The sequence below is a fragment of the Antedon bifida genome, chromosome 3 (genome assembly GCF_963402885.1).
Source record: "Antedon bifida chromosome 3, ecAntBifi1.1, whole genome shotgun sequence".
Classification (NCBI taxonomy): domain Eukaryota; kingdom Metazoa; phylum Echinodermata; class Crinoidea; order Comatulida; family Antedonidae; genus Antedon; species Antedon bifida.
In genome coordinates, this window is record NC_136228.1 from 4,948,228 (window position 1) to 4,972,970 (window position 24,743).

The 24,743-nt window shown below is 33.6% G+C and overlaps 3 protein-coding genes across 7 annotated transcripts in view; 2 read left to right on the forward strand and 1 right to left on the reverse strand.

The window, feature by feature from the left end:
• Positions 1-34: 34 nt before the first annotated feature.
• LOC144836777 (MMS19 nucleotide excision repair protein homolog) lies at positions 35-11,530 on the forward strand. The gene is made up of 22 exons (XM_078691628.1): positions 35-121; positions 557-605; positions 796-899; positions 1,174-1,259; positions 2,298-2,442; positions 2,663-2,788; positions 2,907-3,055; positions 3,455-3,607; positions 4,039-4,177; positions 4,653-4,807; positions 4,912-5,198; positions 5,473-5,570; positions 5,685-5,825; positions 6,341-6,572; positions 7,271-7,367; positions 7,469-7,667; positions 8,065-8,180; positions 8,903-9,140; positions 9,527-9,777; positions 10,212-10,271; positions 10,743-10,843; positions 11,147-11,530. The coding sequence occupies exons 1-22, from the start codon at positions 40-42 to the stop codon at positions 11,172-11,174; spliced, it is 3,036 nt and encodes a 1,011-aa protein (XP_078547754.1). The 5' UTR covers positions 35-39; the 3' UTR covers positions 11,175-11,530.
• Positions 11,531-12,966: 1,436 nt separating this feature from the next.
• Positions 12,967-20,262, forward strand: LOC144837263 (gamma-butyrobetaine dioxygenase-like). The gene is made up of 8 exons (XM_078692311.1): positions 12,967-13,098; positions 13,378-13,522; positions 15,325-16,074; positions 16,669-16,774; positions 17,231-17,430; positions 17,677-17,846; positions 18,932-19,404; positions 19,606-20,262. The coding sequence occupies exons 3-7, from the start codon at positions 15,332-15,334 to the stop codon at positions 19,099-19,101; spliced, it is 1,389 nt and encodes a 462-aa protein (XP_078548437.1). The 5' UTR covers positions 12,967-13,098; positions 13,378-13,522; positions 15,325-15,331; the 3' UTR covers positions 19,102-19,404; positions 19,606-20,262.
• Positions 20,263-21,642: 1,380 nt separating this feature from the next.
• LOC144837257 (prominin-1-A-like) overlaps positions 21,643-24,743 on the reverse strand; it is a 34,817-nt gene continuing 31,716 nt past the window's right edge. For 2 of the 5 annotated variants that reach the window (XM_078692298.1, XM_078692295.1), the window contains 2 exons: positions 23,497-23,541; positions 21,643-21,769 (listed from right to left, as the gene is read on the reverse strand). In XM_078692298.1, the coding sequence (XP_078548424.1) occupies positions 21,645-21,769; positions 23,497-23,541 (170 nt within the window). In that variant the 3' untranslated portion in view covers positions 21,643-21,644. Of the gene's footprint in view, positions 21,770-22,133; positions 22,240-23,496; positions 23,542-24,743 lie in introns of all 5 variants that reach the window. The other 3 variants (XM_078692300.1, XM_078692297.1, XM_078692296.1) reach the window with 2 other exon arrangements.

Below are 24,743 nucleotides of genomic sequence, written 5' to 3' on the forward strand. Positions count from 1 at the left end.
TGTATATTATTGTAATTTCGAGCCTGTAATTTAAACAAAATGGCTGCGCCCGTGTGGCAGGCAAGTATTGAAGATTATGTTTGGGGAAATCAGGAAAGTGCTCTTTTAACTATAACTAATGGTATGTTTAATTATTTGTTACGGTTAATAGTTTTATTAAATGTATAATCCTTTGAATTTTAAATAGCTTTTAGTAGGCCTAGGCCCACAAGAAAGTTAGCCAATCAAGCTACATCATGACACACTAACACTGTCACCGCTGGGAACAAACTGGAACTGCATGGACTAGCCTAGATAGTAAGGTGCCGATAGTAAAGGTAGAGAAGCAATGCGGCCTAGGCCTAGAGGTTTTTGTCTTATGCAGAGATATGTATAACAATGCAAGATGTAAATATTATGTGAATGATTATCATATTTCTTTCCATTCATGATGATAAATATAATTTAATATCTCATAAATAAATATGACTTTTTTACGTGATGATCATGATTGACATCATCATGTATTGATTATTATTTATTAATAATATTAATATAATATATTTGTATGTTTCAGGTGTAAACAACGATGACATTAAATTACTGACTCTTATTGAATATCTTGGGTAAGAAATGATATTTGTCTTTTTTTTTTTTCAATTTAGAGATTAAACCATGGAGTTGTTAATTAAATTAATCTGAACTACGAGATTCCTATCTATATATACATAAAACATATTTTTCCAAAAAAAATTAAATCCATATCATATAGTTACAGTAATTGTATTCATTTCATTTATGTGGTTTTATTTTCAGTCAACATTTATTGAGCACTGATCATGACATCAGAGCAAGAGCTACTAGATTCCTATCAGAAGTATTGCACAATATTCCCAATGACAAATTTTCAACTCCTGAAGGTATTTAATTCATTATTGTCCATATTGATTTTAATTAAAATGGCTGGAGAATTGTTACACTCAATGATTGATGGAGATAGTTCAGGCTAGTGTCTATTTAGGTTCCATATAAAAATATCTCTATGATTTAAGTTATAAGAATTGTACATATAAATAATACCTTTTAAATCTATTAATTTGTGCAAATCCCTGATCGAAAAAAAAAAGAAGAGATTATTAAGGTGGGTGATACCCACACAAATATACTGTGCAATTTATAAATGTTTTTTTGTAGTTGGTCATCTTGTGGCATTCTATTGTGATAGGCTGAAGGATCATCATTCAGTCACTCCTCATGCATTATTGGGCTTGCTAGCTCTGGTGAGTTAAAAAGTTAAAATTCTCAAACAGATTAAAAAAAGTAAAAATTCTTTGTGTTCTATTTATCAGATATGTGTTATTAAATTATTTATATTTTGTTACAAATATTGTATTAACACAATTCTTTAGCTGTGTGAAGAAATCGAAGACCCATATTCTATTAATAGCAAATGACCCATATTCTATTAATAGCAATTGACCCATATTCTATTAATAGTAATTGACCAATATTCTATTAATAGCAATTGACCCATATTCTATTAATAGCAATTAAACATTATTCTATTAATTGCAAATGACCCATATTCTATTAATAGCAATTGACCCATATTCTATTAATAGCAATTGACCCATATTCTATTAATAGCAATTTACCCATATTCTATTAATAGCAATTGACCCATATTCTATTAATAGCAATTGACCCATATTCTATTAATAGCAATTTACCCATATTCTATTAATAGCAATTGACCCATATTCTATTAATAGCAATTTACCCATATTCTATTAATAGCAATTGACCCATATTCTATTAATAGCAAATGACCCGTATTCTATTAATAGCAAATGACCCATATTCTATTAATAGCAATTGACCCATATTCTATTAATAGCAATTAAACATTATTCTATTAATTGCAAATGACCCATATTCTATTAATAGCAATTGACCCATATTCCATTAATAGCAATTGACCCATATTCTATTAATAGCAATTTACCCATATTCTATTAATAGCAATTGACCCATATTCTATTAATAGCAATTGACCCATATTCTATTAATAGCAATTTACCCATATTCTATTAATAGCAATTGACCCATATTCTATTAATAGCAATTTACCCATATTCTATTAATAGCAATTGACCCATATTCTATTAATAGCAAATGACCCGTATTCTATTAATAGCAAATGACCCATATTCTATTAATAGCAAATGACCCGTATTCTATTAATAGCAAATGACCCGTATTCTATTAATAGTTTTCCTCATTGGATAATTCTTCATTCTTTTTGTTTTCTTAATTAGAGTGACTTTAAGCATCTTGCAAATGGTGATGAAGTGTTAATAGTACAGGCCATTTTAAAAGAAGTGCATGTCCAAATGCTAATGCAGGTTGACCGTCGGTCAGTATTTAACATCATTGCAAGATTTCTGGACACCAGACTTACTGGTAAAGTTGACATTGGATTCATTAATGACAACGAAAAATAAAGAAATTAGTTCATACTTTTTAGCAAACACAAACCAAGCTCCCTATCGCATACAACCTTGAAAATGCAAAAGTCATATACAATTTCAGCCTCATTCTATCCCGAAGCTAAAAGCAATCATTTTTTTATGAACATTCTTTTTGACATAATTATGTTTTATATTAATTTTGTTTGTTTCAGAATTAAAAAAGTTAGGTAATGATTTTGTTTATGGTTATATGCAAGCAATGGATGGCGAGAAAGACCCGAGAAATTTGATCATTGTGTTTCGATGTATCCCCATAATCATTCAGAACTTTCAATTTGGTGAGAATTTAAATTACAAATATTTCTTCAGAAAAAAAAAGAAAATGTAGGCTATAACTCGCATCACGAGATAAGCAGAAATCTTCTACCTTAACATGTTTTGTATATTATCCTTTAGAACGTTTTTGTGAGGAACTGTTTGAGGTTACCTCATGTTACTTTCCAATTGACTTCGCCCCGCACCCAAACGATCCACATGGGGTTACCACTCAAGAGCTCATTGCTGGTTTACGAAAATGTTTGTCAGCAACATCAAAGTTTGCTCAGGTGAGTCAACTCAAAAATAATAAATTAATAGCTTCAAAGTTCTTAGTAAAGCCCGGCGCACACTATAGCTATCGGCTGAGCCAACTGGCATGAATAACACTAACAAATTTGCCGCAAACTGTGATCGCGTTCTATCGGACGCATACTAAACGCATTCAGTACGAGAATTTCTGATTGGATAATTACTACGCTATACGACATGCGATGACATATTTTAATAAATTAGAATATGTCATGCGCAGCCGAATCCTCACGAATTGTCCGACGCACACATTGAGCAAAGTGTTAATCGTGTCAGTTGACTCAGGCGATAGTTATAGTATGCGCCAGGCTTTAGTTATGAAAATAGCTAATATAAATTAAACTTTGTATTAACTGATGTCACTTATTTCTGTACAGTTTTGTCTACCAATGTTAATGGAGAAAGTTTCATCGGATATACCAAGTGCTAAACTAGACTCTTTCCAGACACTTACAGCTTGTGCTAAATCATATGATGCTTTGTCATTTTCTGGTTACATGGAGGCTATATGGTCAGCATGTAGGAGAGAGGTAGAGTACGACAAGTGCTTTCCAGGGTCTTATGTCCATTGCTATTGTCTCTAAATTTCTCCATGAAGAGCCATTTTTGGTGTCTGCCTGTCGTCGTTGAGTGTGCCTAGGCCGACCTCTTTCCCTCTTCCCTTGCCTATGTTTTGTGATACTTGTTGTCAGTTTCCTTAGTGTGTGCCCTAGTACCAATTTTACTTTTCACTGGGTCGTAGTTCAATATTGCAAATTTTGTCTGGCTAATGGATATTGATTATTAATACAGTATTTATATCTGTTGGTGCATCTGAATAATCAAACTACAATTTCACATATCTGGTAGGTTATTGACACAATGTATGTAAATTCTAAAAACTGATTAAAATAAAATAAAAATGGAACGATTGATTGATCGTTCAATTGATTGATTGATAATTTGATATATTTCAATGCAGGTATTTCAAGCAGTAAACAAAGATGTAGAGATGGCTGCACTCGAGTCCCTCCATCATGTTGTCAAGAAGTATTCATCAGGGATATTTGATAACTCATCGACTGCCTCGCTTGACAGTTCACTAGATACCATAATTAGAGGTATAATAATAATGATAAAAAATAACCCATTGGATAATGAAGTAAACTTGTGAACCAAAAAAGCAAGGTTTTAAAAAATATATATATATGTTTCCCATTGGACAGTGAAGATTTGTTCGACCATTGAACTAAAAAAAAAAAAAATTTTTAATGTATATACTGTATACTGTACCTGTACCTTACAGTTATATATTACTGCATATATTTGTTTCTCATTGAATAATGAAGATTTGTTTGATCATTGAATAACTAACCTGTTTGTTGTTTGGTTTGTTGTTTATTGATTTCCACAAATAAATATTTCTTTATAGTTAATTAAGTTAAAATGTGGATGGTGGTCAAAAGAAGTCCTTTAAGCAGAGACCACCATTTACATAATAGAAAAACAATAATTGAAAAAAATAAATAAATAAATGAAAGGTAGAGTGGTTTATAACACATAACTTGTATAACATATTGCATATTTGATTCCCAGAGTGCAAGCAGTTCATACAAGAACCTGAACTGAGGCTAATTCAACCATGTTGTGCTCTTTTACGAGCAGTAGCTGGTGCTTCAGACCCTGCATGTTGTAAGGTTGTACAAACTATTGTACCTCAACTGTTGGAGCAATACCGGATTAGTTCACAGGTAAAGTGGGCTCAAGTATTCTGGGACTAATGGGGGCTTGTTGTGAAGAAACCTGCTTTATTACCCATAAAGCATTGTGACAAAATCATGCAACTCTTTTCTAGGCAACAACTAAACTGAAAATTATAGATGTTATCATTGGTCTTCTGTCTGTTACCAAGAATACATGTCTGTCAACTGATGTTAGTCATCCGGCCTTGTCAATCAAGGATGACATCATCACTATATTAAGCGAAATCCAACAGGATTCGAACTCGGAATTGCGACAGATTGGGGTTATGGGGTTTGGTGTTCTAGTGATGTTGAATGGACTGTTAGATGCTAAAGACGTTGATCTGGTTGGTGAGCATCTTATTAACGGTTTCTTCAATGATAGTGAAACACCAGTGAGGTATGGATATTGATAAATTTATTAGAGGTATCATGAATATTCATAAATTGATTAGAGAACATGAATATTCATAAATTGATTAGAGAATGCATGAATATTCATATATTGATTAGAGAATGTATGAATATTCATAATTTTATTTTAGATAGAATGAATATGAATGAAAATAATTATGATAGCCAACTTGAAGATGACTAAAGCTAGATTATTATTTTTTCAAAATTGAATGACGTATATTTAGTTCACATCACATTTTGTTTTTTGTATATTTCAGAGTTCAATGTTCACAGTCACTGTCAAACATGTCATCTAAACATTCTGATGTTGTTAAAATGAAGCTGATGCCAGAATTATCAAATTTGTTTCAGACTGGTTAGTTTTTTATATTATTTCTGTTAAAAATTGTTAAAAACATTAATTAATGTCAAATCTTATCTCTGTAAAATACAATACATAAATTTGTATATTTGTTTTTTTATTTTGTAGGTGTGGTTCCCATGGAAAATCAAAATGGTCTTGCATCAACAGAATCAATTATAAACATGCTTGCAACTATAGCAACGCACTCTGACCTCATCCACTCAATTATTCCATTGCTGCTGGATTATATTTTTAGTATTGGTAAAGGTAATATGTGATGAAATTGAGATCTTTTGATCTTTATTAAATTATGATGTCATAGTTGGTTAAAGATGTATTGTCTCCCAAAAACATGAAAAATTTAGATTAATTAAATCAGACTTTGAATATGTTATTTTGTAGTTTTAATAAAGTTATTAACTTCTATAGAAAAAAGGAAAACAAATAATGTTTCACTTATAAAATGACAAAATAAATGGGTAAATTCAACCAAAAACCCATTGGCTGGCAGCCAATTTGACCATTTTTTGCTTTAAATTACAGTTTTTTCAAGTAAATACATTTTTTGCCGATCCAATTTTTGGTTAAAGTGGATAACTAATATGTTACATTAAAATAAAAATATTCAACACAAATTTTGTTAATTATTTTTTCAGGAGGACAATACATCTTTAAGATTCTAAACAATATAATACCTTTTTCTTAAAAATCATAATCACAATCAGTTTTTTATTTTATTGTTATATCTAAATCTTATTATTTTTCAATTTCATATTGAATAGATTTTAACAGTGAAAACATCATATCTACTTCACTCCAATCTATTCTTGTTATTGTGGAGAAAACAAATAACAATCATACAGACATTGAATTTTACCTGAAGTCATTAATTCCACGATTGGTTGAAAAATTGGTGAAAAGTTGTACAGAAACGACGGAGCTGTTTATGCAAGAAAATATTGTTAAACACTGTACATTGATTATTAGGAGCATATCACAAGTGTTAGATGTACGGTTAGTGTTATCTCTTGTTATTTAATACCTGTCACTGTTAGTTCCTTATTCACACATAGGACAAATCTGTAACAAAGCAATTTTTGATATTTCATATTAAATATATTGTATATAGACATCAAAAACATAAAATTATACGATAGGTGTAAGGCAAGACCAATCTCATTGGACATTTTTGGAATCGAGATGGCGGCTTTTCGGACACATCTTCAGATTGCAAGTCCCAGCCAATAAAGCAATAAACTATTATTTTGAAAACTGTAAGCAACAAAGGTATAGAGGACGACCACGATCCACACTACCGGTAACTCTATCGAACAACCTGATCACCCTTCATAAACAATCATCAAATGCACTACCCGCTAGGATCAATAGCATAAAAGATATAGATTCGGAGAATAGCAGAAAACAGACAGGACTGGAGGAAATCAATCCGAGATATAAGCAAAGCAGACTATCTGGCGGACCGGCAATAAATAATAAATATTAATATATATAGACATTTATATATATGCCTGTATGTGAGGATTTTGTTTGTGTTGTTCGTTCAGAGAAACGGGGTAACCCTACTCTTTCCGAAAGATGTACAAGTGCACACAAGTCAGATGTGTACACTTGCTCTTTACCAGTTTTAGCTCCTTATCTGATCTGGTTTGAGTGTTTTAAGTTTTGTTTCCCTGTGTGTTTTTTTACTTCAGACTTGCTGAAGATTTAAGTAAAAGTGTACTGCAAGGCATTGCTACCAATGACTTCACCAGTTTTGGATTCAGGACTGACGACCTTGAACTTTTATCTGTAAGTATGTTCTTCATGTTTACAAACATACAAAAAACTCTTTACCAAAACATATCTCTCAAAATATATCTATTTATTGATATTTAAATGATTAATCATAGGTAAAATCACCATGGCGACAAACCCAGTTGATATCAATTATCCTAGCAACAGTCTGTTCTGTACACAAAGATGCAATTGAACTCATCAAGCCAGAATTAAGAGAGGAATTGTTTACATTGGCAACAGAAAGTGATCATGGTTACACACAAACAACGGCAGCTCAGTGCATAGCAGCTATACTGAACAAGTGGCAATCAGGTAGTGGTAGAAATACATAATATATTGGTGTAAAAAGTGCCATAAAATATAATTTCTTTCGCAATATATTACCCACATGAAGATGCATTTTGTATCTGTGACTTCTTAATATGATTTAATAAGCCTAGGAACATGTTGTTTTTTTTTATATAACCTATGCAAACAGCTGTTTTGCCTTTGGTTTATTTCGATACCATACATAAAAAAAACAACACAGAAGAACAAAGAAAAACAAAATCATTAGTATGGTACCAGTTATAGCCCTCTCAATCCCCAAAAGTGGATTTACATCTTGAGGGGCCCTGTATGTCCCTTGTACAGTATCATAGTATTTTATATATTCCTATATAACAGCAGTTCATGTGCAGTATAATCTACAAACATAATTCCATTTCAGATGAGGACTTGCTAACTATAATAAACAGCTACAAGTCAAGGTTAGAGGTGAATTTAAATGAGACAGATCAAGATAAGGGAGTTAACAGCTCAACAGCAATGACAACATGGTATTGGGTATGACATTTTAGTTGTCTAATAAATATAATATGCTAAATAATGCATCTCTTAGCTAGAGATCTACGGCCTGTAGTATGCCTGTCTAATACAGTGTGACTACAGAATGTTATAATGAATAAAAAGTAATGATTAAGATTAGTGGAACTGTAGCTTAGTGGTTAATATGCTTGCCTTCCAATCACAAATTCCAAGGTTCAATCCTGAACTAGGGCCAGTGGCTGTATTCATCATTCACACACTTAGGCGAAGGGAAACACTTACACTTTAAATTTTAAAAAATCTCCTATCTAAGTGATAATTGAATACAATTTAAGGGAAATACTTAAATATTTATTGGAAATAAGGGAAATATCTCACTTAAGTATGATTGGTGAATACAGCCAGTATGGTTGTAACTCATTTTTACTTCTGCCTCAAATAAATTATATAGTTTATCCATCCTGTAATTGGCAAGTTTCTCACTGTATGAAAAACAACAACCTGTTGATACAATTTAAGCTTGGTTCCCACTAGCAACGCAACCTATGCAACGTAAACAAAATTCCCTTCCAATAATTGTGTTTGCCCCCGCCTGCGTGAAATCAAACCTGCAATGTTTCCAGCACTGTATGGTCGGTTTCCACTTGTGATTACGCATTACAGCACTTTGCATCGATACGTCGCTGCGTTGCGTTGCGTTCTAGTGGGAACCACGCTTACGTTGTTCTGTCTACTTTCAGGTAACTAAAGCGTTGGTGTTAAGAGGTCACTCAATGGCTTCTGAGTTTATATCTACAATGATAAGCCATCTTGGAAATGAAACACTTGGCCACATTGCAGCTGAAGGGTTTAAATGTGTTTTGATGGAAGACGTGCTGACACCAGCCTCCCACGCTAATGTGAAAATTATGTATCGCCAACGTTTCTTTTTGGAAACGATTTCAAAGATTTCTTCTGGATTTCAGTTGGCAAAAGATGGTGAGAATATACCAATTAGTTTTAAATTATTATTTAGATTCTTCTTGTACATATTTGGTAATCTGAAGCATTTCATTTGAACATTTATTCAATATTTTTTTTTCTTCATAACAACAAAACAGACTAAAGATCTGTCTACGCTATCAAACTTTATGTGACAAAAAAATGTGATGTGCTCATATATGGACACAATGATGTCATATCACTACCATATTTGGGCATATCAATACTATATTTGGGCACATCACACTTATTTGGGCATATCAATGCTATATTTGGACTAAGATGGAAGACCCACAACAAAGGCAAAACCTTGAGTTGTACTCTACTATTATGTACATTGTAATGTAAATTGATTGATTTGTATTTTGTTTCATTTCTTTCAGAATGCAAAAGGTTCTATTTACAGGCAATGTCACACCTTTTTCAAAATGTTACAAAAGCTGTTCTATTAAGTGAACTTCCACCCCTGATGCCAATGATTGTGCATTCTTTACTATGTGAAGACACTGCCCTAAACCTATCAACACTAAAGGTATTATTGCCTCTAATAAAAGATGCACCGCAGGTTATTTCAAAAGATGTTGATGCATTATTGATGCAGATAATGAAGTTGGCTGAGCAGCAAGATTCTATGGTAAGATAAGATAAACCTCATGACATCACACATCACACACATGCTGTTATTAAGTCTGTGTTTCCGCAGTCAAAAATTGACCGATAAAATTCCTGTGGAAACTGGGTTTAAACACAGATCGGGAAAAATGTACCTATAATTATCTCATTTAAATCATATAATTTTCCACTGATTTAGAACCTTAGATTTAGAATTTAGAACAAATTGTTGCATGGGGGAATTTATAGTGCTCGGTGTTGCTCGGTAATGATTGATCATGCACATCCGATTTTTTATAATAATAATAATGTGTCCTGACACCAGTTTGTTTGTATACCTTCCAAGATTGCGTCATATTTTTTTAAAATATAACAAGTTATTCTCACAGATTTAGGTATACATACAATTGTTATGCATGTTGCTGAAGTATAATATATATGCTGTTCTTTATACAGGTTGTTCGCATTGCCGCATTGGAATGTATAGGAGACATGACATCATTACCACATCACATTGTAAGTTTTGTAGTGGTAGTGTTATTTTGTTCCACTCTATATTGGTAATTGATCGAGTAACACTTTGCTCTTAGTGTGTGCCGGGGATTTCGTGAGGAATCGGCCACGAGGAAAATATATATTGTGTTTAATAGCCAACTGGCACGCGTATCATTTTCCTCAAGTGTGCGCCGAACGTGAGCAGATAGCTCACTAAATAATTCTGATTTATTATAATATGTCAGCGCATGCCATATAGCGTAGTAAGTAATTATCCAATACCGAAGGCGTTTAGTGTGCGTCCGATAGAACACGATCACAATTTGCTGCAAATTTTTTAGTGAGCCAAGTGTTACTCGTGCCAGTTGGCTCAGCCAATAGCTCTAGTGTGCGCCAGGCTTTAGAGACAGTAGTGCAGGGCGACAATCTATATTGGAAGAAAAGAACCATTATATTCTATTGTGATGAACAATATATGTTTTTTTTTTAAAGGTTTTTCCATATAAGGAGAAATTAAAACGATTCCTTGGAAAATGTTTAGATGACAAAAAGAGGATGGTGCGAAAAAAGGTTGTAAATGCAAGGAATAAATGGTAGTGTATAATAAGAATAATTTGAAAACGGAAAACTTGATCACTTTTAATATATTGTTTCAGTATACAAAACTATTTACAAAAAAAACAACAAACAATTAAAAGTATAATAACTCTATAATTAAATGTACGAAAATTTCGATAATTTGCGATTACGTATGACATACGCATATTGTCGTCATCTGGTTCTCTAGTCTAGCAAAACTGTCGAGTGAGGACTGAAGCATGTCTGTGCATGAAAGTCAAAAGCTACATATTTTTGCATACACGATATTGACATTATGTATTTTTTCTTCATCTTAGGTTTCTTTTAGGGGAATTGAAGTCATGAAGAACAAGAAAACATTACAATGTTTACTAAATAAAAATACCAGTCAAGAAATAGTAAACCATAATTAAAGATTCAATTTCAATTCAATTAACATTTGTCCAAAAGACAAAAGGTAACAAAAAAATAACAATGGCATGAGATAATAAAAAAAATGGACAAAGGCTTATTCCAGATCAACATTGTTAAAAGGACAGATGAATATGTGTCTACTCTCAAATTTGTTTAGATATTTCAAAACGACCTCAAGTCAATACTGGCTGGCTGACTTGTTGGTTAGTTTGTCCGTAGGTCAGGCATTTGTTTGCTAGTGTATTTTATAATAAGAGTGTAAATCTAAATAAAGAAACAGAACACAATCTTACACGTTTATTTTTAATTATTCAGTGTATTTTATGAATTTTATGTAAAGAGCTATTCACATTACTATATAGATATTGCCTGCTTAGGGGTGTAATATAACATTTAATATTTTGCTCAAAGGATTATAATATATATATGGATATACAGTAGAACTCCTATTAAAGGCCAATTTACACAGATGAGCGGTAAAGTGGAAAACCGTGTAGCTTGTCCCACATAGAATCTGTATCCTGAGTGGAAACCGCCCGCCCGTTACTGTAGGAATATCTCCAATGGAAACTGTCATGCATTGGACAAAGCCAAAACAATATTATTGTGAAGATCCATTTTGTATTAATGAACATAATAATTTTGTCCCGAACGGCGCCCCGTAGCTTAATAGGGGTTGAATCAATCATTTGGAACATTCTAAAGTTCTGTTGTAATCTATTTTCGGAAATTTGATTAGTTAGCACAATGGATTAAACCTAATGTTCCTCATGACTTAAGCTCTATCTACACTATCAATATAGTTTTGACAAAAAAAGTGTGATACTGTATACAGTATATGGACATGATGATCAAGGCCGTACTGTAGAGGTTAAAAACAGACAAGGCAAAGATGCTTTAAATATTGTTACCGTAAATCTTAATAAATAAAAAATAGTAACCCACACTCTAATAGTAAACCCCCTTCTAATAGTAACCCATCTTATAAGTCAATCTATAATAATAACCCACAACTCTAATAGTAACCTATGGGGGTTACTATTGGAGTCGCCCCATCTATAGACAAAATGACACTAAAATCAACATTGTTGTTGCTTTTAACACGATTTATTCCTTAAAATAGGAATTTTTCACAATGTGATTGTGTGGTTATTTTTTCCTCCATGTAAAACAATTCCTCTCTTAATTCTGGCTTGATGAGTTCAATTGCATCGTTGTGTACAGAACAGACTGTTGCTAGGATAATTGATATCAACTGGGTTTGTCGCCATGGTGATTTTACCTACGATTAATCATTTAAATATATATATATATAGAAAATAGATACTGTACTGTAGTTTGATAGTGTAGACAGATCTTAAGGCTTGGTTCCCACTTGGACGCAATTCGTATAGGCAAAGAAAAACATGGCATAATCGTGGTCATTGAAACATATTTTAGACTCGTTGTTGAAAGTGTTCAAAATGGCTGCCAGTAAAGTCTCTGGTTGCAGAAGTCATACTGTATGCAAATGAAGTAGCAGGATGGTAGAAGTGGTATGTAAATTGCAACTGTAAACTAGTTCAGTTTCTGAAAATGAGGTATTTTTATTTAATAATATTTAAAAACGTTTTTTTTTTTAGTGTTACGTTATTTATAACAGTAGCATCCAAATACCGTCACGTTATACGTCATTGTTTGCCGGTTACTCATTACATAACATTACACAACTGCCGGTCCTACTAAACACCAAACGCAACCAAACGGAAACAAACGAGACCAAACGAGACTCAGAATGTTGCAAATACCAACACAACTGCAGCGATCATTGTCAGTCTCGATTCTGCCGGAAAACTTCTCGGAATTTTCGATCCAGGTACGTAATATTACTACTTATCATTTTAATTACAAACTATTTTAACTCGTTGCAATGCCATGGTATGTGACGGGCAAACCTTATATCAACAGCAATCTATTGTCATGTTAATAATTAGAGTTATTTCAATTCTCATTATTAATGTAATAAATCGTACGATTTGTTTGGCCAATAGACGTTAAGACTAAGGCTAGTAGGTCTGTCTATTTGTAAACAACTCTGAATAAGGAAATAAAAAAGACTAAATATCAAAATGGAAAGTATAATTGTTGTTTGTAGACTGTCTTTCTATGGTTCAATTCAAAACAACTGAAGGCTCAAGACTGAAAAAACCTCAAGATTAATTCCACGATAGCCTATCCTGTAGCTGTTATATTAACAATACACATGTGCTACTAGTGTTTGTGAGCATCAATCAAAACAGGTACGAGAATTTCATTGATTAATTGAGTCACTAATAATATGCAATGGCGTAACGTAGAGACATGAGGCCCCTGGTTTAGGGACTCTAAGTGGCCCTCCAACCATGGAGGCCTCGTGCGTTTTTAGCCTTTTCGACATATGTTAATGCCTTTCCTCTGGGCACTGCTCAGGGGCACCATAAGCTCAATGTTGAGATATGTATCTCATAATTGACCAACTCTGGTAAGCAGCCATCTATCTTAAATGACCACTATGGTCCCTTTCGAGAGGTGGCGGTCCTTTAGAATAATAATAATAATAATAATAACTGGTACTTGATATAGCGCATTATGCTGAAAGCCTCAATGCGCTTTACAAAGACAGAAAATTTTGAAAAATTACAAATTAAAAAGGTGGGTTTTGAGGAGAGATTTGAAGACACTGGTGGAAGTAGCCTGACGGATTTCAATAGGCAACGCATTCCATAGAGAAACGGATGCCGAAGAAAATGAACGATTTCCATAAAACTTAGTGGAGGGATGAAATATATGGGCAAGAAGAGACTCAGATCGAGATCTCAGAGACCGCTTAGGAACATAAGGTTGAATAAGTTCAGAAATGAACTTAGATGAAGAATTATGAAGAGCTTTGAAAACAAAGAGCAGGATCTTGAATGTAATTCTTTGTGTTACCGGAAGCCAGTGAAGCTGTCTCAGCACAGGTGTGATATGTTGCCTTATGGGGCTTTGAACGACCAATCGGGCAGCTGTGTTCTGGACTCGCTGAATTTTAGAGATATCCTTTGCTGGTAAGCCATAAAGTAATGAGTTACAACAGTCTAGCCTTGATGTAACAAAGGCGTGAACAAGAATCTCAGTTGATCTTGAATCCAGGTACTTCCGAATGCTTCCAATTTTACGAATAGCGTGAAGCCCAGCTTTGCAGATGTTATGTACCTGATTGGACATACAAAGCGTTGAATCCATGACAACTCCAAGGTTTCTACAGGATGACGATGGTTGAATGAAAGAATTACCAATCTTAACAGAGGCAGTCCAACACGCAGGCTTAAAACGAGAAGAAAAATGAATAAGTTCTGTTTTAGCATCATTCATAACCAGGTTGTTAGATTGACACCATGCTCTGACTTCGGCAATACAGGATTCAAGTTTACCTAGAATAGGTGGTCGATCATTTAGAATAGGTGGTCGATTATTATATGATCAGCTTTCCCTTATGAGAGGATATGGTTGCTTACGAGAAGTGGTCCTTTAAAAGAAGTGGTCACTTACGAGAGGTAGTTAAGAGAACCTGTTCCTTAGGTCACTAAGGAGAGATGGTCAATTATAAGACGCGGTCCATAACGAGAGGTGATGGTCGTTTAAGAGAGACGGTCACTTATGAGGGATGAGAAGCTGTCCCTTGTTACGTTAGTGGGTGATGATACAGGCCTACTGTAATATACTACCCATGCAGACAGTGGTACACAGATAATACAATTAGTCCACAAGAACTGCCAAATTAATAAATCGTGTTTCTTGTATAAATTATAATGTCTTTATTATTTTGTTTAAAGGTTTGCATGGAAAGCAAATGTTGATATAAAGTTTGCGGTACACCACGTATAATATATAGTTCTGAAAAGAACTGGAGTTTCTCAACGTTTCGATCAATATACTTTGACAGTCCTCACTCCTCTCACTCCTGAGGACGATCAAAGCATATTGATCTAAACATCTAGAAACTCAACAGTTCTTTTAAGAACTATATATACGTGGTGTACCGCAAACTTTATATCAACACACTTCATTATTGTTCTTACAGCAGTAAAATGGCCCAACTATCTCGCCTTGTCTTACGGAATGTCAACAGAAACGGTAGCTTGTTCCAACCACTGAAAACCTGTCTGAACAAAACGCCATTAGCATCTGTATGTACTATCCAACTGTTTCATTCGTCTACAGTCCAAAGCAACACCTCTAAGGTCCCAAAGTCATCAATCTGGACAACCTCCGTTAGGTTTGGTGAGCTACAGACAAAAAACGATATCGGGTTTAGATGTTCTGCCAACGCGTCAGATGATGGCGAATTCCTGCATGTGACGTGGGAAGACGGTAAGGTGACGCGTTACCCGTACGTGTGGTTACGAGATAACTGCAGGTGTGAACAATGTTATGACTCAGGAATGAATCAAAAACTGTTGACGTATAAAACGTTTAACGCAAACGCGAAACTCAATTATGTCAATAAAAACGGATGCAATGAGATAACGCTTCATGGTGATGACGATCATGTAACAGTTTTAGATTTTACGTGGCTGCGAGAAAAAGCCCCAGAAATGCTAAAAGGAACATATGACGTAGAATTTCCTAAGGTGTACATGGGGTCAGATGCACATAGTATCGTTCCCGTCTTCCAATACGATGAAGTTGTTGATAATCCTCTGAAAATGTACGAATGGATGAAAAGTATTAAAATATTTGGAATGGGTCGAATGAAAGGTGTTCCCAAGAAATCAAACGAGTTGATGACGTTTGCCCGAAACATTGCTCATACAAGACAGACCTTTTTCGGGTACAGTATGTTCATTTACTTTATACAGGTTTTCTTTTCATTTCATTTATTTCGTCAATACAGATAAACCAAACAAAACCCGTAACGGTGACAGAATTAAACAAAGCAAACTGGATTGCTGTAAAAATGTTCTCCGCCGTCACGGGTGACAAAAAGACAAATAAAAGGTTGTAGTGTGAAACCAATTTTGTTCTAAATCCAAGACTTAACTTAAATCCAATCTTATATACCATGACGATTATAATGAATGACGTGTCGAAAAAAATGTTATACGTTTCTTCATTTGGAATATTATCAATTTAGTAGTATATAACTTTTTGTTTCATTATCATTTACTTATTTCTAAAGATAAATTCCTAACAATTTAATGACTTAATGATTTAAAAAAATGTATTCCATTGTTTGTATTATATTTTTAAATTTTATATAGTTTTAAATATTTTTAATCCATTCTTTTAGTTGCGGGTTTCCCGCTGTCGAATGTGACTGAAAATAAATAAATATAAACTTTTTTTCCCGTGAGAGAAAAATCTTGAGATTAAGACTTGATTTACATCAAACTTGATTGTATATGTGATGCTGTTTTCTTTTTAGAGATATAACTATAATAAAAGCAAAGAGTGATGCATTTTTTATTGGATACACACCCGTTGAGCTTTCACTGCATACCGATTATACTTTTGGAAAGACCGTTCCTGGGGTAAGTCACAATACATAAATAATTCCCGTCTTAAGGCCATAACGCAACACAGATAATTTGACCAATCACAAGCGGCGGATCTATACTTCTACCACTTAATCAAAATTGTTGCGCGTAACTATGACGTGCTGAGTCCGTAGAGTGCGGTACCGGTCTCCATATTTGGTTTGATAGGCGTACCACAAGTGAGTTGGAAAATCACAAGCGACAGTTCGTGATGCGATCCATCGCGTCGTGATTAAACTTGCGGCGTGATTCGTACTTGCGTTGCGTTGCGTCCACAAGTGGGCACCGCCAAGCTATAAGTATCATAATAATCTTTCAATGATGAAAATGTTTATTATGACCTCTGTCAGTTCCTCAAAGCATTAGTTAATACTGACGAATAACGAAATTTATTATATAACATTTATGTGAATAAAAAATGTTCCCGATTGCATATATATATATATACAGATCGTACTATTGCATAGCATACAGAGACCGGAAGTCGGTGGTGAGAGTTGGTTCGCAGATGGCTTTAAAGCTGCACGAGATCTTCGTAATTTGGATGAGAAGGCTTTTGAATTGCTTTCTAAAGGAGTATTGGAATTTCAGATGCATGGTGAAAATGAACGCGGAAACGTGCACCTGAAAAACCAGCGTCCGACTATTAGGTATAATTACTGTACTGTAAAAAGTGAAAAATGTATCTGTCTTTCTTGATAGGGACTGACCGACGACCAAAGTACGTCACGTTAATTTACAATTATGGGCAAAAACTATCTTAAACACCGACGATGCAATAATTCTATATTATACAATAATATATATTATTCATTGTTATTGTTTAATATTGATCTTGGGAATTTATTTGGCTGGAAGTATAGAATTTGATTTAAATTATTTCTTTTGCATTGTAGTTTAAACGAATCAGGGGATGTAGAAATGGTATCGTACTGTGATTATGCCAGAACAGAAACGATAAAAAATATCTCAACAGACGAGGTTCCTGCTTTCTACAGAGCTTTAAAGAAATTTGCTAGCTTAGTTTATTCGCCGGAAAACTTGATGGTGTTGAATTTAGAGGAAGGTAAAGAACGACTTGAATGTGAATGTCATGTTATTGCTCGTATCGCACGTTGATGACGGCGATGACGTTGGTAAAGCCTGATTCCCACTAGGACAACGCGTAACGCAAAAAAGGTCTAATTTGACCAATCACAGGCAATGTTTTTTCTGAACTGTCACTTTGACATCATTTCGCTTCTTGTGTGCTAGCGACATTCACATGGTGTGCTAGCGACATTCACATGGTGTGCTGGTGACATTCACATTGTGTGCTAGCGACATTCACATTGTGTGCTGGCGACCTTCACATTGTGTGCTAGCGACCTTCACATTGTGTGCTAGCGACATTCACATCGTGTGCTAGCGACATTCACATTGTGTGCTGGCGACCTTCACATTGTGTGCTGGCGACATTCACATTGTGTGCTAGCGACATTCACATTGTGTGCTGGCGACCTTCACATTGTGTGCTAGCGACATTTACATTGTGTGCTAGCGACATTCACATTGTGTGCTAGCGACCTTCACATTGTGTGCTAGCGACATTTACATTGTGTGCTAGCGACATTCACATTGTGTGCTAGCGACATTTACATTGTGTGCTAGCGACATTCACATGGTGTGCTAGCGACATTCACATGGTGTGCTAGCGACATTCACATGGTGTGCTGGTGACATTTACATTGTGTGCTGGTGACATTTACATTGTGTGCTGGTGACATTCACATTGTCTGCCGTTTTATAATGATGTATACCGTAATTGGCTACTTCATGATTTGTATTTGTAAGAGTGTGTGACGCAGTGTGTTGGACGTTGTCCTACTGATCGTGAGATCGTGCGTTTGAATCCAACGCTCGTCATTTGTATCCAAGACACTTTACTTATGTTTGCCTCTCTCCATCCACGTGAACAAATGGGTACCTAATAAGGTCAAGACACAATGTACTTATTACTAGCTGTGGTAGTATGTTTCCATACGTGTTTGATCCAAAAATGACAACAGTTATAATAATATATGTACAGTGCTTAGTTTTTTCATTAGGCGCTTTATAAATCCAAGATTTTATTATTATTTTTATTTACATTGTCTTCTAATTATTTTATAGGGGAAATTCTAGCAAGCGACAATTTCCGGATGTTACATGGCCGTGCAGGATTTACACTCGGTAAAAACGGCGGACGTCACGTTGAGCATATTTTCTTCGATATGGAGGATTTTGACTCGCGGATGAGGTGTATTGCGAATGAACATCGGGATAAAATCATGGAGCTATAAAGATATAATCATTGCTAAATATTACATATATAGGCCCAGTTTATACACATTAGGCCTATATATGTATGTATAATACATTTAAATATATGAGAGAATGGTAAATAATAGAATGAATGGAAAAATATTATTGGTTTGTACCACAATCTGTTGTTGCATTAAAAAATTGCAATTTTCTTTAAAGCAACTTAAGTGATTTTGTGTGTGATTAAGATTTAGTTAAGGGAGATACTAAACTTATTAATATTTCAAGTTTCTTTTACAATCCGGTTGTATTCATTTCATACAAAGACGATTATAAATTAGGTGCTTTTACTTTTTATTATTGGTTTGTACCACAATCTGCATCTGCTGATGCAATATTTTTTTTTAAGCAACTTAGGTGATTTTTTGTGTTATTAAGATTAGTTAAGGGAGATACTAAACTTCACTAAACAAATTTCAAATTTCTTTTACACTTCTTTTGTATTCATTTCATACAAAGACGATTATAAATTAGGCCCCTAGATGCTTTTACCAGACCGGTTCGAAACCAATTTTGGCCAACGTTTATGTTTGGAAACATACCGTTTTAATGGAAAACATAAAATTCCGAACCCAGTGGATATAGGCCTCTTCAGTCGGAAGCCACATCGCCCAGGTCTGCCTAGGCCTATACATGTTTTAACATTTTAGGCCGGCCAGACATAGTGAGCGTTGAACGTAGGCTAGGCCTACATTGTCATTGTCACCATGAATCCCAGATGTAAGCTGCCAAGTCCCCCTCATTCACAGAACATTATTTGACATAGGTCTAGGTTTATAAACATACCTTCTTCTTCAAGTTTGGTATTACCGACTGCCTGTAAATGATCTTTATGATTTCTGTAGTCAATTTACACCGTACTATAGTATTATTCCACAACAACCTTCTTTAAAAGCACTCATTCAAAGTTCGTCTGCGTACTGTCGATTGCCTGCAACATAATTCTGCTAAACGCTTTCTGATTGGTTGAATATTCAGAAAACCGACAGACAGTAGAGGGCGAGCTACTCGACAACATAACAGAGACATAATAGTAACGTAGCCCTCGGTTCAGAAGAAGATAATTAATGAGAACTCATTAAATTGTAATTAATACAAATCCGTATTTATTTAATGATAGTGTTTTTGCAAAGTGAAAACCAAAAACGGTACAGATTTCGTATATTGATAAATTAAAATTGTGTGTTACTGTGTTTCCAAATTCAAATTATGAAAGAAAAGTTGTGTTTCTGGGCCGTACTTCTATTATATTATTTGACTACAGTATTAACGAGAAAACATAGGTTTAAAAAAGATGCTTAATATATAACGTAAAATGGGCTTGATGAAGGAGGAATGGTGTTTCCCACAAGGTTGACACTTTCTTTCTGGTTGTTTTCATTTAGCTTTTACTTATTTTATTTGTATCTTCATTGAGATCAAGCCACATCATTCCCTTTGTGATGTGTCCATATATAGACATGATCATAATTACTACCATATTTAAACATATCACTACCATATTTGGGTACATCACACTAAAGTTTTATAGTGTAGACAGAGCTTTATGTGTTTTCATGATTCCTTGATAAAATGTTGCATTTTGCAATAAATAAGGTTTTGAGTTTCATGTAATTAGTCTAAGTACACTATGAAACCCATTGCACTAAAATACATACATAAAGTGTACAACAGTTAATCTACTAGTAAAACTCAAAACGGTGTCTAGCACACTCCTGGTAAAATATCTACATAAAACAAAAAACTTTATCGTTGCTTATTATCCATTCATTGGATAATAACCGGGTCATAATTAAAATCAAGAATAATCGTTATTCACACAAATTATCAACTTACGTAAAAGCGTAAACATTGGTAAAAATCATTGCATTATTAATTAATATTTACATATATGGACTATAAAAATAATCTTGAAATAATTTCATTTGGATCCTAATATTAAAGCAAGAGAATTTTTCACAAACGGCCAGTTTGCTTTCTCAAATTCTTCTATAAAAAAAATGATGAATACATCAAAGCAAAACTAAGAAAATCTTTTATATCATTGATCTGTGTATTGTTAAGTCCATTCAATTTACACAGACGAGCGGTAACAGTAATAAAAATATAGAATCTATGTTATTCTTTATGATCATGTACAGTGCGGACGGGCAATTTATGCTCAGGATACATGGGACAAACTGCGCAGTTTTCTGCTTACCGTTACTGCTCATCGTGTAAATTGTCCTTTATACTTTTGGATAGTGTATTGATCTAGACTGTAAATAAATGTACTTAAAACAGCTCAAAACTTCAAATATAGTTGTTTGTCAATAGCTAGGCATGGATTGTACTTATAGCTCTATTCTATGATACAGCAGCATAGTTGAATTGTTAAAGCCTTGTTCTGACTTGGATGCAACACAATGACCTAAGCACACAGCAAGTAATTTGACCAATCACAACACGGACGGTCGCTTGTGTTGGGCCTATGTCGTTACGTTCAAGTGGGAATAAAGCTTTAACATAATTTCTTTCTGTTTTACATGTACTCTGATGTTTGGTAATTATACTCATACATATCACTGTAACGTTGTGGTTTTGGCTGTCGGGGTGGTGGGGCACCATGGGAAGGATACATGGCACTCACTGGTCGACGTCCGCCACCTGTGAAAAAAGCAAATTTGATTATCAAATAAAGTGGCAGGCAATGAACATTTTTTTCAACCAATTTGTCGCAGTCTGAACCTGGACTAGAAAAAGGTGGTGTTTGGGATGTATCAAAACAATTTAAGATGGGGAAAGATCCCATCTTCAACCAAAAATATAACATTAATGGTTATTCAGAAATATATAACACAAAATACAAAAAATGACTACTAATGTATACAAAATATATTGTGAGAATGAATGATATTCTAGAGAGTGCACAAAGTAATTACATTTTGTTGATGCAAATATTTTCAATTAGTATTATAAAATAAAAAATATTGTTGCCTTTCATAAAAGAAAATAGCATAAAATATGTTACCGGTGTATAAAGAAACACTTTTATAATTTATCACCACGCCTAGAATACAATAGCCTTCTCATTGGCATGCCATTCGCAACAGGAAAATAAACACCTTCGTCTGAGTCTAGTTAAGTTGTAAATGAAATGATGGTGAGAGACAGAAAAAAAACACATGCAGATTATGATTAAAACAAAATGGAAATGTATACATGATATTAACAGATGCATTACACAGTATATATATAGAAAATAAACATAGCAAGCATGATAAATGTTATAAATGGTTAGAATAGTAGAAATGAAAATAAATAATGAATAATAAATCGTACAAATATATACTATACTATCATTTCAGGAACAAAAAGAAGAAAATATATTATTTTCTAAATGCTAATAAATAATAATAAATCACAAATTTGAATAAAATTGTGATGGTAGATAAGACTAAATACATCAACTGACCAAGGAGGACAGACAGACAGACAGACAGACACCTTCTGATAATTAATAATAATCTGTCATGTTGATAAATCATAATCTTGTTATTGTACACTTCACCGAATTAGGCCTAAATGTTTCTCATACTGCTACCATATTTATGAACACATAAAGAGACTATAACCAAAATTATAGCTATACCATTGACCATATAAGGAGTATAAGCCATAACCATTTACCATATAAGGAGTATAAGCCATAACCATTTTCCATATAAGGAGTAATAAGCCATAACCATTGACCATATAAGGAGTATAAGCCATAACCATTTACCATATAAGGAGTATAAGCCATAACCATTTACCATATAAGGAGTATAAGCCATAACCATTGACCATATAAGTAGTATAAGCTATAACCATTGACCATATAAGTAGTATAAGCCATAACCATTTACCATATAAAGAGTATAAGCCATAACCATTGACCATATAAGGAGTATAAGCCATAACCATTGACCATATAAGGAGTATAAGCCATAACCATTTACCATATAAGGAGTATAAAAGCCATAACCATTTACCATATAAGGAGTATAAGCCATAACCATTTACCATATAAGGAGTATAAACCATAACCATTGACCATATAAGGAGATGAAAGATACAGAGATGCCTTATATGGTATTAAATGTACTAAAACATGAATGTAATTAACAAAAGCATTAATGTGAAATGTTGATAGCACAATTGAAGTCAAAACAATGTCCATGTTTTACGAATATTTTGAGCTATAAACAAACAATTCATGATTATAATAATGAATTATAATTGTTATTATCCCTTTTTCCGCAGGTTAATTAACACCACTAAGCAAAACTTAAAGGACTTAATGAAAACACCCTCGATGACGAAAAACAAAAATTAAAATGAATTTTGTGTACCATATGATTCCGGTAAACGGTTGTAAGGAAGAGAATGAGGGTCCTCTGAAAATAAACAATATGTAAACAAAAACATGATTAAACCATTAAGTAATGTTTATAAAAAAAAAAGTTAAATATAAATAGTGTTGAAGAGTGTTGAAGTATTTATTGGTCAAACCCTTATTGGTTAAATCCTTATTTGTGTAAGACATATAAAAGGTTAATTCATATATGAATAAATTGTACACAGCAAACGATATCCACTGTTATGTTGTGTTTAGATACAATTACATTCTCAAAAACATATAGATGTAGAAAGGGGAAGAAAAAAATATGAACAAAGAACAAAAGCAGTGCAGATAAATTTAGTATAATACGGATCAAAAGCAACAATACAGTAAATACAAGCAACAACAAACAACACCCTTTTATACTAATTATACTACATGCTAAAAATATATAATTTCTAAATTTGTTCTAAAAAAGGAGTAATGAAACAACGTAAACAAACTTAATATTTATCAACATGCAAAGGAATTATATGGAACTTGTTCAATAATGTAACAATATCTATACAGTTTACAAAAGCAACTAAAGCTCGAGCCAAAATCGTATTATGACTATGGTATGCAAATTGTAAATATATAAAGCAAAACAATATTTTTGGATCATGCACTGTTATTATTACCTTGACATTATTATCACTGTTCCGGGGTGATTGAAGCCAAAGTTATTAATAACTCATTTGAAAATAAACTATTCAGTGTTTGTTATTACCAACTACAGCCACCATCCATCTTTTATCTGGCCTGTGGCAAACATTTTTACGATCACGAACACACCAAAAATTTCAGTTGCTAACTCCAAGTCGTTTAAAAGTTAACTCTTTTGTTAAATGTTTGCTGGAACCTTAAAGCTCTGTCTAAACACACACAAATGTGACGTGCCGATATGGACATGATGACGATTTGGGTATTTCACTATCATATTTAGGCACATCACAGTTTTTTTTGTAAAACTAGTTTGATAGTGTAGACAAAGCTTTACAACTAGTATCCACCTTGATTGTCAAATAATCCTTTGCATCAATCTTAACCACTTCAAGTATTTGAACAAAAATAATCCAAATTTTAAAAATGCATTTTATTCCAAATTCAATTCAAAAATACAACAATCATTTTCAATAGTTGACCTTATAAGATATAACTACATTGAATTGATCACAAATAAATATGCTATATTACCTATCAGTGTAGAAACATGAG

Coding starts and splice junctions, on each gene's coding strand:
- LOC144836777 (XM_078691628.1), top strand. CDS start 40: ATGGCTGCGCCCGTGTGGCAGGCAAGTATTGAAGATTATGTTTGGGGA. Junction 1,260..2,297: donor TATTGGGCTTGCTAGCTCTG/GTGAGTTAAAAA, acceptor TTTCTTAATTAG/AGTGACTTTAAGCATCTTGC. Junction 2,443..2,662: donor TCTGGACACCAGACTTACTG/GTAAAGTTGACA, acceptor TGTTTGTTTCAG/AATTAAAAAAGTTAGGTAAT.
- LOC144837263 (XM_078692311.1), top strand. CDS start 15,332: ATGGCCCAACTATCTCGCCTTGTCTTACGGAATGTCAACAGAAACGGT. Junction 16,075..16,668: donor ACAAGACAGACCTTTTTCGG/GTACAGTATGTT, acceptor TTTTCTTTTTAG/AGATATAACTATAATAAAAG. Junction 17,847..18,931: donor GGTGTTGAATTTAGAGGAAG/GTAAAGAACGAC, acceptor ATTATTTTATAG/GGGAAATTCTAGCAAGCGAC.